Genomic DNA, 16,120 nt, shown 5'->3' on the forward strand with positions numbered 1-16,120 from the left:
CATATGCCATGAATGACGAGGATCATGAATTATGCATCACTTCATTATCTTTACCTTTTGAATATTCATGAAAGCAAAGGCTTGTAGCATAGTGTGTCTTTCTGCTTGACCCAAACCATAGCAAAACCAATATGAAGATTTATACTGTACCTAAACACTGAAAAGGACCACCATCCAAAAATGGCATTGACATTATACACAAGCTTGTTGGAGATGGTAATGAAAATCTTAAGTGGAGATCAAAAGTGGTATTTGGAGTTACATGTATTGTTAAAGTGATTGGGAGAATTTTGATTGTGAATCAGGCTTATGAGGGGATATTGTATCTCTATTTACTTCCACACTCTGTATTCATTGTACAGTAGGCGAAAGTAGTGCAGAAAGCTACATGTACACACCTGTGCAAACCCATTGAGAAAGGAGTGTACACAACATATCTTGAGTCATCATTAACCTTTCTGTGTAGGCTTTTGCAATGCTTAACACACACACATACACGTACACACTTTTCTTCAGCTGAGCATAGTTCATTCGTGTTAGTCATCTCTTTTTTGATTTAGCAAGAAAGTATCAGTAGATAAATTGTCTTTCATATAGAAAAGGGAAGAGAAATAATCAAGGGTAGTTATATTTTTCTTGGTAGTTAGAATGTTTCTATGTGGGGAAATGCTGATTACTGATTTTTTTTTTTTTAAATACAAATATACAAATTTGTATGACTGATCTTAACTTTGGAATGAATATTCCAAGTGAAACTTTTGTGTGAGTGAATTATTCATTTGAGTAGAGCAATGGAGTCTAGTCCTTGATGTTTTCTTGTCTCGTGAGGGAATTTAGAGATATGTGCGTGGCATTATTAACACGCCAAATGTGGAGGATTTTGGTTTTGATGGATCCAGAATATGCAATATTTTCTCAGTGCAGAGCACCTGTGAATGATAGGTGCATTGATAGCCACGCCTAGTCTTTCCCCCTTTTTCCTCCTAGACCCTTTTACCCGTAACATTGGAACCCAATGCCCAATGCTCCAATGCCCGCAGCAGATTCAATGTAACCAGTCATGTGGCAAAGGAACGATGAGGGTATATGTATTCATTAAGTCTTTGCACTCGGCTTTTGGTATTATTTGCTGCTTTTCTCTCTTTTTTATATTCATTTGTTTACTTTTCCAATCAAAGAGATGTACAAGTATCATTATTATCTTGTTTGTTATCCTTGCATGCGCTGTTACCGTGTTCTGCATATTCTGGGCTACATTGTTTTGTTGCTATGATCTTCAAATAAATGATCTTAATTTATCATTGATGTTGTTATTTTCTTTCCCCTTCCCAACTTCCCCATTGCTATGCGAATGTTGCTCCACCTTCCAAAATGGCAGCGATGTCGATATGGATAACCAATCGGTGACCGACGTGCTAACGAGGTCACAAGCCAGCTCCTCATCAAGTATTTCAACGGGGTAAGTTTTCCCTCTCTTTTTCCCCGTCATTGTCGGTGTTTCATTTTGCAGGTTTCATGGTGTTTTCGTTCTTTGCTTTTATCCATCTTGAAATTTCCGTCCTACTTTTCCACAGCGTGATATCAAGGACATTTATCCCTAGAGGACTTACTGTTTTGCGTTACTTAGACAATCATTTCTTCATTTTGATGCAAAGATGTCTGTTTGAAAAGGAGGTTGGTTATCGTTTTTCAGGAGACAAATATCAAAGTGACAAAAATCTGTGTTTTTAGCCAAAGTCTATTCTTGCAAGATAAAATGTGCAGCTTCCTTGTGGTATTCTTACAGATCAAGATTATGAAGTCAGTGTGATGCTCCTCCCCCTTCTTTATCTCTCTCTCTCTGTCCTTCCATCTGCAAATATATTGCTCCATCTGTCCATCCACTCATCTATTTATCCCCTGTCCGTCTCTGTGTCTATCCAACAATCGATCTATTCATCCTGTATATTCATCCAACCGTCTCTCCGCACATCTTCTTATCTATCTATCTATTTACATATATCTGTCCATTGTTTATCTATTTGTATATCAACCTGCCTTTCTTTCTATTGGTCCATATGTCTATCTGTCTATCCATATATCCGTCTATTTATCCGTCTACAATTTGTATCTGTCTATCTATTCATCTATCTATCCGTATATCTATCCCTCTATCTGCATATCTATCTATCTGTTTATTTGTCTGTCTATCCATTCATACAATATCTATCTATTCCTATATCTTTCCGTCTGTGTATGTATCCATCTATCTATCCCTGTCTTTGTATCTATCCATCCATCTATCCCCCTGTTTGTTCTTTCTTTCTATTCATCTGTCTGTCTATCTATCCATCTTTTTCCCGGAAGCAGTCAGGACTCACCGAGGACCTCCCTGGAGCACCTTGCCAGACAGATTGACGAGGACGACTCCGACATGGAGGCCGAGGCGTCCACGCCCAACTGGCAGAAGAGCATCGACAAGGACATCGTCCGGAAGCTGAAACCCAAGGAGGTCAAACGGCAGGAGGTCATCAATGGTGAGACTGGTGCACGTTTGCCGTGCTCAGAGGGGCTCTTTCAAGTATTGGGTATTGATATAAAGATGGGTCGAGACTGGTGTACAACTGTATGTCCCATTGCTCACAGAGGTACTCCTGATTGCATGTGTATTTGTTTGATCACAGAAAGACTTGGGCGCTATGCTATGATCACAGAGACACTTGGTATAGCGTATGATGGCCCCAAAACCATGAGCTTTCAGGTGAACGAGATTTTGAGCCATTTTTGTTTTTCCTTCAAAGGCAAACCATTATTTCGAGGGAAAAGCTCAAAATCATGGTGATAATGATATGTGGCCTGAGAGCTTTGTTCCCACCATGGGTGGAGGGGGATTGGGAGTGGGGCAAGGGGGGACTTATGTGAACAATGCAAAAGGCAACTTTAAAACATTGATTGTTTTGTTTGTTTTGTTTTGTTTTGTTTTTAACAGTCATTAAGGTGAATCAAACTCTGCATTATGGTCGCCATAACTGACTCCTCTCTCTCTCTCCTCCCCTGCTTCCCCCTGCCCCACCCAGAGTTGTTCCACACGGAGAGGACGCATGTGCGCAGCCTGAAGGTCCTCAAGCGCGTCTTCTACCTCCCGATGCTGGAGCACAACTTCCTCCCCAAGGACACCATCAACTTCTACTTCCCGAACCTCGACGAGATGATCGAGGTGCATGGCTCGCTCAACAACGCCATGAAGAAGGAGCGCCGGACGTCCCACATCATCCACGAAGTCAGCCAGATCCTCCTCAGCAGGGTGAGAATCGGTTTTCCATTCCCCCATCCCCTCTCCCACATTATCATCCAATGTTGCCATGGCAACCACACCCTTCTCATTTCACAGAAGTCAGCCAAATTCTCCTCAGCAGGGTAAGAATCAGTTTCCGTTTTCCCCTCCCCCACATAATCATCCAATGTTGCCGTGGCAACCGCATCCCTCCACCCATTTCGAGGAAGTCAGCCAAATCCGTCTAAGCAGGGGAAGAATCAGTTTTCGTTCCCCCATTCCACTCCCCCATTTAACCATCCAGTGTTGCACCATCCATCCTACCATGTCATCCAGGAAGTCAGCCAGATCCTCCTCAACAGGGTGAGAATCAGTTTCTGTTACCCCATCCCCTTTCACCCACATAATCATCCAATGAAGCCATGGCCACTGCATCCCTCCTCATTAGGGTAAGAATCAGTTTCTGTTCTCCCATCCCCCTCCCCCACATAATCATCCAGTGTTGCCATGGCAACTGCATCCCTCCCATTTCGAGGAAGTCAGCCAAATCCTCCTCAGCAAGGTGAGACAATCAGTCCACCTCCACCCACCCACATATAATCATCCAATGTTGCCACGGCAACCAGCATCCATCTTTCCAGGAATCTCACGTACCCTAGTAACATGCTGCAGTATGGGTCTAAAGTTTGATGACAAATTTATATTTCCCTCTACAAACACCCAGAGCACGAGCAGTGAAACTACTACACCCAAAAGAAATGCTCTCTCCATTAATCATGGTCATGCTTTTGTGTGTGTGTGTGTGCAGATGGGGTCGCTTTTCTCAGTGACACTCAGTCTGTGCAGAGTGTGCTGTGGTGTATTGGAACTATTGCAGGAAATGGAACTGACCAGTTTTGAAGTTGTTTTTCTTGAGTCGATGCAGTTTTATCTCACACCATTTGTGCTGGAGGAATGCACCTATGAAAATTGCTCAAAGGAAGATGATTTGTGTTTCATTTGTATTTTGCTGTTGAAGTCATGCCAAACAACTCGAAACATACATTCTTGACTTGAAATTCATATGGAATGGTAAATTTCGTAAAAGTTTTTTTTTTTTTTCCTCAGAGAAAGTGACTGATTTGCAAAAATTTTCCCCTCACAGTCCCACACATGACAAACCATGTGTCTGTTATCCTTCATCAGATATGTCAAGTCTTCACGAAGAATCAAGTACTTGTATGCATCCATGTCATGACAAGAGAAATATAAAAGCCTAAGTTGTTTGTTTTCTTCATGCCTCATTCACCTTCCATTCCTTGAAAAATTATTCAAATGAATGTACAATGTAGCTGCTGATTTGATTTTGGGAATCATTGTGATCAGTTAAAACATGTGTAGCGCACAAGTAATCCCCTCGAAAGAGCTCTGAAACTTTGCTGAGTGTTTGGCAGCTGTGCTTCTAGCCCAAAGAGACGGTCAAATGGTACAATACATTAGTAGCACTACTGTATGTGTCTGTTTTTTGTTCTCGTTGTCTCCGTGTGCAGTTTGACGGCGAGGCCGGAGAGACGATGAAGCGGGTGTGTTCCACGTTTTGTCAGAACCAGAGCATCGCGATGGAACACCTCAAGAAGTTCATGAAGAAGGAAAAGGAGAAGGAGAAGGACAAGAAGGAAGGATCGCTATCCAAGTTCATCGACGTGAGTCCGTACGGCCGAGTCTCCCTCAAGTCTTGGGCGTTATACTGTATACGCTGTTATTTTCGCGTACAGATATTTTCGCGAATGACGAGGTCATAGACATTTTCATGAGATGTTGTATTCGCGAATCGACGCCGACGCTTACGTTAATGCTCTATTAACAAAGCGCATGAAGACAATTTCGCGTGTTGTTAAATTTGCGATCCAACTGTGATTCGCGAAATTCATGAAAATTAAACCCTCGCGAGCTTATACAGAACTGTAAAAGTGGAAACTTTCACGGTGTTGAAATTTTCGCACATTTTGCGCAACCCGAAAATAAAAGCACGCGAATATTTTTGCCTGCCATATGTTCCAGTAGTTGAGGTCTTGATTCTGCGGAATTAAAAACATGCGAAACTCTTCTTACCCGCTGAGTGTGAAAAATTAGTAGTGCGAAAATATCCACTTTTACAGTATGCCTCAGGGTTCTTTCTCACGTTTGCATGCCTGACAAGTTTTTCTTTTTCATGCCTCATATAAAAACCAAAATAAAGACCCCCAAATACATGCCGTTGGATTTCCAACCACCAACAAAATCGCATTTTGGGTCAATCTCTTTTTTTATCACAAATAAGTGACAATGTTATATCAAGTGTGTACCAGAATGTACAAGTCGTAGCTTATGAACGGCCATTTCAGAAGACGATCTACTGTCATTTCTAGTGTCATGAATTTCTTAAAAGATTTCCTGCAATTATAAGCTTAGAATATTTGTTGATCTGTGTTGAAATTAATGTATGCTTGTGTCAAGTTTGTTTTGGTTTTTTTCATTGCAACTGAGTGATAAATTGCCTGTCCGTGATTGTTGATCTGTGCTTTTTGGCTAGTTGATTGCTTTTTGTTTTGGGTTTGTTTTTGTTTTTTTACTTTCTTGTTTCAAATGTATTTTCTCTTTAGAGTTGAGTTCTCCAGGGAAAAATGGCAAAGATGTGAAACATGTTTTTGTTTTGTTTGATTCACAGGAAGCAGAAGGAAACCCACTGTGTAGAAGGCTACCACTGCCAGGCATTATTGCCACCGGTTACCAAAGATTGACCAAGTACCCCCTACTCATAGAAAACCTCCTCAAATATACCCCAGGTAAGTTGAAGGGGAAAAAAAATCAGAGAAGTGAAAAATACATTCAACCCTCATGAATAAAATCACTTTAAACTTTGTGCATTGATGGATATTACTGTATTCGCCATGTATTTAGGGAGTCTAAATTTTCGGGAATTGGGACTTCCCGGGAATTGGGACTTCCCGACAGTTTTGCGAATGGTTAAATTTGTGATTGTGGAGTCCATTACTGAAGAACGGAGAAATGTATGCGTGCATGTCACATTCATATCGGGATCAGAGTCAATATTTTCGCGTTTTTGAATTCATGAATAACACCCAACTCGCAAAATTTGTGAGAGGAAAAACGTTGCGAAATATTCGGCGTATACGGTACTCTAAACGCCTTGACCAAGTCACAGGGGGGCTGCCAAGTTTCCACAATTCTGGGGGAGGTTCGATCAAAAGTTGGTTTGTTCAATTGACTTTGTATTTCATTTATGTATGAAAAAGAAATGTAGAAATTAAATCAAAATCAAATCAAATCAAAATTTTGAGATTTCTTCATGTCCCAAGGAGGAGAAATTGCAGACGCCTTCCTGATTAGAGAACTAGTTTTGCCTCTTGAGATGAATGTATCTGGCAAGTTTCTCTATGAGTGCTCTTTGGATTCTTCTTGGTTCCCTTTCAAAATCATTTGTAGTGTTTTCATCCTGCTATAAGATTCACCCTCTCACGGAAGATTGACAGATACTTTTATTGCCCATTGTGTTCATCACCGATAATGGATTTATGAAACATTACGTAGGAACCATGATCGGATATGTTCAATGATTGCAATACTGTCAGTGTACCTTTATTGGCTAGTATTTCACATTTTAATCATTTCCCGAGTGAGATAGTGTTATCACTGCATTATCTCACATATTTCTTGTGCATATGTGTCCAATCTTGAGAAAAAATTAACAGTTTCTGCAGTTGTATGGAAACTGTGTTTTACCTTTAAATGTTATGGTTATCATCATCACCACCATCTTTGTGATCTTCTGTTCTTGTTATCATTCCGCTGACCTCCACATTCTAATGATTATGCTGTTGATGTTGGTAAGATTGAAATGTTTGCTATTGTTGTTACGTTAATCAGTGTTGCTAACTTTGTTTCACTTTTTGTCGTCCTTCCGGTTTCGTTACCCCACCCCAGTGAAGAGCTCAGAACATGAGCAGCTGTCGAAGGCGCTCCAGAAGAGCAAGGACATCTTGTCGGCGGTGAACGAAGCGGTAAAGGAAAGCGAAAACATGCACCGGCTGCAGGAGTACAACCGGCGCATGGACAAGACCCCCGTGGAGAAGTCAACGAACCCGCTGGTGGCGGACTACAAGAACTTTGACCTCCTGACCCGGCGGCTGATCCATGATGGCCAGCTGTCCTGGAAGGTCAACCGGAACAAGAGTATCGGTCAGTGGAGGATGAACAGAGAAAAGGGGGGGGGTGGAGGGGAGAGAGAGTAAAATGAGAAGATGTGGCTCATTGGGCCTTTGTTTTTATTTTTGTTTGTATATCTCATTTTGTTTCTATTTTTTCTATTTTCTTTTGTTTCCTCTTTCATTTTTATGTTTCTTCTGTTCTCTATTCTGTTTGGTTTCTTTGTTATGTTGCTCAAATTGTGTTTGCTACTTGGGATCCTGTAGATTTTTGATATGTCAGATACGTGACTTGAGAAAACTCTCTTGAGGCCATGCATGTATGTATGCCAGAACAACATGAGTTGGTGACAGCTGGTGAGAGCTTACTGATAGCAGCTAATCATGACAGTCTCAAAGCTGAAACTTATTGCAGTCTCATGCTCAGCAAAACTGTGTGTCACAGGGGAAGAGAAACCACAAGCTTACACATATTGTTGTGTAGTTTTTCCCCTTGTTTTGACTTTCTAAATTCTAGGTTTGGACCACTTAAAACTGAAAAAACTGGGTACCCACTGGTCCAACAGGGCTTTTTTTTTACTTGTAAATTCTTAGGTTTGGACCCCTTAAAATGGAAAAAATTTGGTTCCCACTGGTCCAACAGGGACTGGTTGGACCAATAGAAAAAAATGGGTTAATGTGGACCACTAGCTTAAAGATGATGTCTTTCAGATCACCACCACCACTTGCAGGCATAATTTACCACTTGCAGATGAAACAAAAACCCAGCAGTAGTGCTTTGAAATGTTCTAAAATGTGATTTAGAGATAGAAACAATTTGTGGATGTTATTTTGGTCTCCCTCCGTGCATCCTTTCCACCAGATGTACAAGTGCTCCTCCTGGAGGATATCATCGTCTTGCTACAGAAGCAGGATGAGAAACTGGTCCTCAAGCTCCACTCCACCAACCAGATGCGGGAGGAGGTGAAGACCCACAGCCCCATCATCAAGCTCAGCACCGTGCTCTGCCGGACGGTGGCCACAAGTGAGTGTGGTTGACCCAGCCATCACCCCCCCCCCCCACCCCCGAGACTCCCATCCCTCCCCCCCCCCACCTCATCTGCCATCTCACTCTCTCTTCATCCTCATCCCCCTACCACTTTCATCACTCCCCCTGGTATCATCCCTGGACCCCCCTTTTGCTGTATTTCCCTCTCCCCCATATTACCTGACACACCCCTTTTTCATCCCCCATATCACCCTGACACGCCCCTACCCTACCATCATCTCATGTATCCCTTTCCTCACCCCCTTGCTGTCATCCCGGTACTCTTCATCTTCTTCCCATCCCATCCCATTCACCACATTTTTCCTCTTACTGTTATATCTACCATCATTCCATATTCTCTACCCTCAACCTCTTTCCCCCTATTCTCATCAACTTACCCCCACCACACCTCTCAAGAATTCTCTACCACCTCCCCTAATCCCCTGCCCGCTGTAATCCTCTACCCTCATCCGATTTTTCCCCTTGTACCCTATCCCCCCTCTACCACCTGTCTTCCTTATCCCTACCCTCTTCCTTCCCCCTCCCATCACTTCTTTATCCTTCTTTCCCCTCCTACTATTCTCCTCACCCCCTCCCTTGTTCCCCCATTCATCTCTGTATGTCCCTCACTCATCCCTCATCCCCTCTCCTCCCCTCACCCCTCCCTCCCCTCACCCCCTCATCCCTCCCTCCCCTCATGCTCTCATTTCTTCCCTCCTTCTCCCTTCCTTCCTCCTTCTTGCCCTTATTCTTCTTCCCTCCCCCACCCCTACCTCATCAATCCTGATATAATCTGTGCTTTTCAGCAGTCCCATTTATCTACTTCACATTACATGTATATATGTTCAGTATATGTTCATGCATAAATGTAATAGAGTAAGAGAAAAATATAAAAAGTAATGCATTGCCATCATTGCCCCCATCAGTACCATCACCACCTTCCTCCCTGCAGACAAAAAAGCGTTCTTCCTAGTCAGCACGTCCTCGGCGGCGGGGCCCCAGATCTACGAGCTGGTCACGGGGTCCGTCCAGGACCGCTCGGCCTGGATGGACGTCATCCTCCACACCCAAGAGTTGGAGCGCAGGCAGCCCAAGGGGGTGCGGCGCAACGCCCGTACCACCCTCAGCCAGAGGCTACCCCAGGGACTCCACCCGCTCAACGAGGAGGACTTGAAGATGTGAGTGTGAAGCCCTTTAAAGCTTGCACCTTTGCTGCAAACCTTTCAGGCTTGTATCATTGCTGCTGCGATATAGTATAGTATAGTATAGTATAGTATAGTATAGTATAGTATAGTATAGTATACAAATATCGATTGCTGCAGAGGGAGATGGTAAAACTATTTGCACCGAGGTGATGTCTCAACAGTGCTATGTCCCGAGACGAAGTCGAGGGACATGGCACTGTTGAGACATCACCGAGGTCAAATAGTTTTACCATGGCCCGAAAGAAAGCAGTCGATATTTGTTTTATATCCCTCTCGAGCATTTTACTAGAGTAATGACGGTTCCCTATTCGAAAAGTGTGCAGGTTTCGTGAACGATAAATCTAACGTTAGGCCGTAGCAGTGCAGCAGCAGTGCGTGCAGCGCGTAGCGAACGACACTGCTGCGCTGTTGTTGATTCCTACACACGAGCTACACTACAGCGTGCAAAACTCCGAAAGATCGAGGAGGTCCAGGACTACGTACGTTAGAAGTAGGCCTAAAGCGGCTTCGTTATACCCAGATCATCTTCAAAATTGGTTTTAGTTTATTCCTAATTCGTACCTGATATGGTGTCCTCCTGCGATCATTCTTCCGTTACTTGAAGCAGTCACTTTGTCAATTGAGCTGAATGCATTGATCACTAATGTCCACTAACGTTTAGTTTACACACCCACGCCATCGCTCGCACCACAGATTTCTGTAATGCTCCGCGATCTGCTAGCGCTAGCTACATGTAGTTACAAGCCACAGGACTGTCGCTCAAAAGTATCGCTACAACGCGCACTGCGTACATTCTTAAGTGAGAAAAGTAGATATCGATCACACGATCACGATTGGGTGCAAATCGTGGATTCCCAAAAGTACTATATCACGCTGGCTAGTAACCAATTGCACCGCATCCAGCTGCTCGTAGCTAGCTAGTAAAACTACACCATGTTCGTGCTCTGTACAATCCTATGGCAAGAAGCTTTACATGAGGGATATAATATACAAATTTGTAGTATAGTATAGTATAGTATACAAATATACTTGGCCTTGAGAGTTTCTTGTTAAAACTATGGGCAGAGGTGACTCCAAACTAGTACTATTCACTGAGGGGCGCAGCCCCGAAGTGAATAGTGCTAGTTTGGAGTCACCGAGGCCCATAGTTTTAACAAGAAACTCGAAACTAGGCAAAGTATATTTGTTTTATATTTTGGATCAAAAATTTGAATAAAAAGTGAAAATCATTATAAGCTTAGCCTAACCCCGGGACGCTCTGTGTACACAGTTACACTGCAACACTGCGTGTTGGGGCTGGTCGCAGTTAGGTTTAGCCGCACTGCGGCGGCAGCGCAGCGCCTGCAATACGCAACAGTGCGAGAGACCGGAAATTGAAAAACGTAGCAGCCGTGGCACCGCCAGAGTTGCCCGTCGCATGTATCCAAGCGCTCGTATGGCCGCTGCAAACCTGAACACTAGAATTCGGGACCGGACGTGGACGGACCACGTACACTTGATTGTAAAGAAGGGTGATTGTGACATCATTTTGCAAATAGTATATACTATTTGCAAAATGTCGTCATAAAAGTGACGTCATTTTGCAAATAGTACTTCATGGAGTGTCAAACACACCAACACTCTAAAATAGTTCAAAATACCTATAATCACGTGAAGGTCTTTTAACCAATCAATGGAAGACAAATTTTTGATCCAAAATATAATATAGTATAGTATAGTAAAGTATTCTGTACTATAGTTTAGTATATACTTTTCTATACTATACTATACTATACTATACTACATTGTAGTTTAGTGTGGTATTGGTGAAATTTCATTTTAATTTACCATTTCCCTGTCTGGGAGCTAGGATATGTTTTTTACCTTCACGAAGGCCTTAACCCTAATAAGGCTGGGGGGGGGGGCGGAATCCGCCCCCCCTCGACGTTTCGCGCAATATCTTCGCAGCGCGATAAGCTCCCGCTGCGATGTTTCATGACTTTTTTCTTTCAAGTATCGCGCAACTTTTGAGACCAAAATTGTTGCACCCGCGCGTACCGTTTTGACGCGACGCCCGTTCAAAAAAAATTTGTCAACCTCAAAATTGCTCCAAAACGTGATTTTGTGTACAAATCCAATGCAAATTGAGTTTTTTCAATTAATTCACATTAAAATTCATATCTTGACTTAGAATGGACGAAATTAATTTATTTTATCATAATAAAGCTTCGAAAAATGTCTGTGACAAATTTTGGCCAAAAAACAAACAAAAACAAAAGGTCGAAAAACAAGGAAATACATAAGAAATTAAAAAAACAATCAAATACATAAGAAATTAATTTCGATACAGATTTTTTTATCCTATGTCTCAGGAGAATGATACAAGAAACATTTTTAAAAAGAAATTAGCTTAATTAGAGCGTTAATAAGTGATTTAGAGCCCAAAACTGATTTTATGCATAAATTACAATAATTAACGAGACATGAAAACTCGTCACATTGAGGACGAGTTAGGTGATACGCTTGTGGTCATCAGATGACAGTCATCTGTGATCGACAAAGAAAAGAATGTGATATAGGCACCTTGAAGTTATATTGAGCGTGCATGCGAAACCGTTTCTGTAACCACTCGGCCACGGGTCATCCACGGAAATGGTAAGACAAAAAAACAACAACAATGTATAGATATAACGGGGGGAAAGTCAATGCCCACTCAACTAACGTGGCCGTGTGAACATCTATTGCATTGCTAGACGGAAAAGCGGCCTTGTAACGACTGAGGTCGCTATGCCATTTCTGGCAACTTGGGAAAAATACGTCCCGCAGACATAAAACCTATAATCGGCTGGTTTTGATACCTTGCCTTTAATCACAATTTTCAGTGTAATGACGTCATCAAATTACAAAACAATGACATCGTCTTGAAAGAAAATTGTTCAAAGTACAACACCTCAGTCGTCGTCATTACATACTATGATCGGTTTGACAAAGTCAACCTGCAAAATGTTGCTGCAGTCGAAGCAATGTGGTCTCCAACACACAAAAAAGAGGGATATGGCGTGTGTGTGTGTCTGTGTGTGTGTATAGGTGCGTTTATATACGAACGTGATTTCTACATGGACGAATATGTAATACAAAATTGAAGAAAAAAAACAGTAAAGTAGCTAATTATTTTGTTTCGTGATCTTGTGGGGTTCAAACCCGCAACCTCACGTCTCTGAGACGTCGCCTTTAACCACTCGGCGACACGTCTCGACGGGAAAATATGGGGAACGTTATGGACTTGAAAGACAGTTGTTCAATATATAACACATTCATCGTACGTTGTCAGTTTGCTATTGACATGACGATCTATCACATGAATATGAGGCAGGCATTAGTACCTGTATGAAATTATTATAGGCATGGTTATCAAATTGCCCTAAAATATCCTTATAATTGCCTTATTTTTACACACAGTTACGCTATCCCTTTAAACTCGTCACAGTTTAATCAGAATCATTAACATCATACATTAGTACCATATCCAGTTCCATAGCTGATCACGTTTGCTAATCAATTAAGAGTAATTGTCTAGAATGTGTCATATGGCCAACCTGTATACACACGTATATACACACACACAATGCTAAATGTATGTATCAAACATCTGTAACACAGCTTTGAACTAACTATAGGAATTATCGCTGCACTTATCATCCATACTTTTTATCACTATCTGAAACTCCACAAAAACCACTAATTGACAAATAATCATCAATACAGAAGACTGAATACCTTTTTTACAATGTATAGCTTGTTACATGTATAAATCAGCACAAAGTAACCACGACTACATTGTGTTACTGAATTGATATGAACAAATTTCATTTTGTTACAGTATACTATATCAGTTTGAAAAGCCCAACCTGCAAAACTATAATTTTGCAGCAGTCGAAGTAATGCAGTCTCCAACGCAAAACAAAGGTATACTGTGTGAGTGTGTGCGTATAGGTGTGTTTACATGCAAACGTGATTTCTACATGGACGAAGGTGTAGTACTCCATTGAAGAAAAAAAGTTAAAAAAAAAAATATTATTTTCTTTCGTGCTCTTGTGAGGATCGAACCCGTACGTGTGCAACCTCACGTTTCTAAGACGACGCCTCTAACCACTCGGCCATACGTCTCGACGAGAAAATTAGAGGAACGTAAGCTTATGTACGTGAAAGATGAATCAGGAATCGTTTGGTCCGCATTCCATTCTCATTTTCAGTTTTAAATTGCAAAATTGTCAACCTCATGAGGAGATTTCAAAGAATAAAATGCATGATTACTGCAGCTTATTGTCACAGCTACAACATAAATAAGTTTCAGAGGAAATGAAGCAAAATCAGCTGAGATAAAGGTGCTTAAACGTTGTCAAGTCAATGCATGGTTTCTAAAAAAATCACCTCCCATAGACATAACACGTAAACTTGTCCGATTTTGCGTCTTTACCTTTAAACACAATTTAAAGCATGATGACGTCATCAAATTTCAAAACCATGACATGGACTTGAAAGGCAAATGTTCAAAGTACAACATATCTGAATTTGGGATAATATTGAGCTTAAACAACAGAGATACGAGCAAATGAATGTCAGAAACAGTACCTCAAAAAAATTAATTCCACTTTTTTTATTTCAGATGACGATATGATGACGTCATAATGTAATTATGGAAATAATGATACTTGAAACGTCATGTCCAATTTATATGCTTTTGTAATATGCAATAAAAACATAGGGTCACCTGACGTTTTAAAGAGCTATGGCGAAATAAACAAAGACATGTTTTTTCACTATATTTGCACATAGACGCGCACGCGAAATTTGAACTTTGACGCAAGTGCATTGCTTTGTTATTTGTAGGAATCGATTAGAAATCAATGGATATTGTTGCTCAAAGTATCAGGAATCCAAATCTGTCAAAAAAAGTGTATTTTCATGTTGCTGACGCGCTGTGCGCGCGAAAATGCGCGGACGGACACGCACGCGCAAAATTGTTTGAAACGCATAAAATTGTCTGAAACTTCGAGATTTCCCATTGGAAAGTTGTTTTGAGCCTTTTAAAATTTTGACGCGCGCTTACGCGCACTTAATGATGTCCTAGGTAATTAGCATCAAAAGAAGTAAGATAGAACGTGACCTGAACTTTATGTCCACAAAAAATGATACAGAAATGACCTTTAGTTATGAAGTTATGATCGATCATGTAACATGGTCCAAAAATCACAAAATGGCGCCTAGACGACGTCATAGATATGTTACTGTCATGAAAACCTTATTGTGGCTAGATATTGTCATGAGACATGTTCCCTGAAAATGTCATGTTATTCCGTAATGTCATTCTTGAGATATTGATGACACAAAATTGTCCAGAAAGAAAGAAGAATAAAAAGAAATAAAGAGAGATTTTGACAATCACAATAGGTGATACGCTGATAGCGTATCACCTAATTAATATAAAATATAAGAAAAAATTTTCGGAGAAAGCAAGCATACATTTTGATAGTATACGTCGCGGGCGTCACGTGTGCCGATTTTCGGCGCGATCACGCGTTCCATAGGCGAGATCTGAAGGGGGGCGGAATCCGCCCCCCCCCCCCCCCCCCCCCCCCCCCCAGATATAGCATAGCCAAAAAAGCCCGGCCTGATTAGGGTTAAGGAAGTTGAGGAATTAAAAGGAAATGTTGCAGCTCACCTGTGGATGAGACCTCCAAACATGTATTTTGTTGTGCGTAGAAATTTCCCAGCTCCTGTGTATTTGCTTCGCTGACTTTGATATTAATATTCTTTTGATTTGTAAATTATTCAGTCAATCAAATGCATTTCCTTCTGTTCCCTCCATCCCATCGATGATGTGTTTGACTTTTGTTCTGCATCTTTTGGTATCTGTCCTCTCTCAGCGACGACAAACCCGACATCATCGAACCCCCGACGGTGGAAGTAGCCCCACAACCAGTTGTCGTGTCCCCCCAGCCCAGCCCTGTACTAGGTAAGGCGGTGATTTTCACAAGGAGGAACAGGGAATGGGAGCATCTGTTCATCATTATATCAATATTGCCTTAACATGAATTAAATGTTATGGTGTGTGTTCCAACTGAATCGTTATCTGATGCAGCAATGCACCCATTTTAGTCTAAACGCTCATAGAATTTTGCAAAGAATCCTACTGATGCAACAGTGAACCCATTTTAGTCTAAAACGCTCATAGAATTTTGCAAAGAATCGTACTGATGTTGATTGCTCTGTACGTCACACCTGTCCACCATTTTGTGGTGCACTATAACATAATACTGACCTGGTCCATAGATTCAAGCATTGCAAGGAGGGCAGCATACTGTATGTCCCCCCAAAAATTACAACGTGACCCTCCACAACATTAACTTAAAAAATAGTGGATCCATCCAAATACGATTTCAGGGTATGAAACTATAACTTGTTACCCACA

At 41.5% G+C, this 16,120-nt stretch overlaps 2 protein-coding genes across 2 annotated transcripts in view; both read left to right on the forward strand.

The window, feature by feature from the left end:
- Positions 1 to 2,821, forward strand: part of LOC139737765 (rho guanine nucleotide exchange factor 11-like) — a 48,846-nt gene extending 46,025 nt beyond the window's left edge. The window contains exons 14-15 of the mRNA XM_071648438.1: positions 1,379 to 1,459; positions 2,350 to 2,821. Of these exons, the coding sequence (XP_071504539.1) occupies positions 1,379 to 1,459; positions 2,350 to 2,821 (553 nt within the window). The remainder of the gene's footprint in view (positions 1 to 1,378; positions 1,460 to 2,349) is intronic.
- A 194-nt stretch (positions 2,822 to 3,015) lies between these two features.
- On the forward strand, positions 3,016 to 15,738 carry LOC139737766 (rho guanine nucleotide exchange factor 11-like). The gene is made up of 7 exons (XM_071648439.1): positions 3,016 to 3,283; positions 4,783 to 4,935; positions 5,940 to 6,057; positions 7,217 to 7,471; positions 8,300 to 8,461; positions 9,417 to 9,642; positions 15,576 to 15,738. The coding sequence occupies exons 1-7, from the start codon at positions 3,125 to 3,127 to the stop codon at positions 15,736 to 15,738; spliced, it is 1,236 nt and encodes a 411-aa protein (XP_071504540.1). The 5' UTR covers positions 3,016 to 3,124.
- The last annotated feature ends 382 nt before the right edge of the window (positions 15,739 to 16,120 follow it).

The sequence above is a fragment of the Diadema antillarum genome, unplaced genomic scaffold (genome assembly GCF_040938485.1).
Source record: "Diadema antillarum isolate AM-2024a unplaced genomic scaffold, OU_Dant_1.0 seq00000704_RagTag, whole genome shotgun sequence".
Classification (NCBI taxonomy): Eukaryota; Metazoa; Echinodermata; class Echinoidea; order Diadematoida; family Diadematidae; genus Diadema; species Diadema antillarum.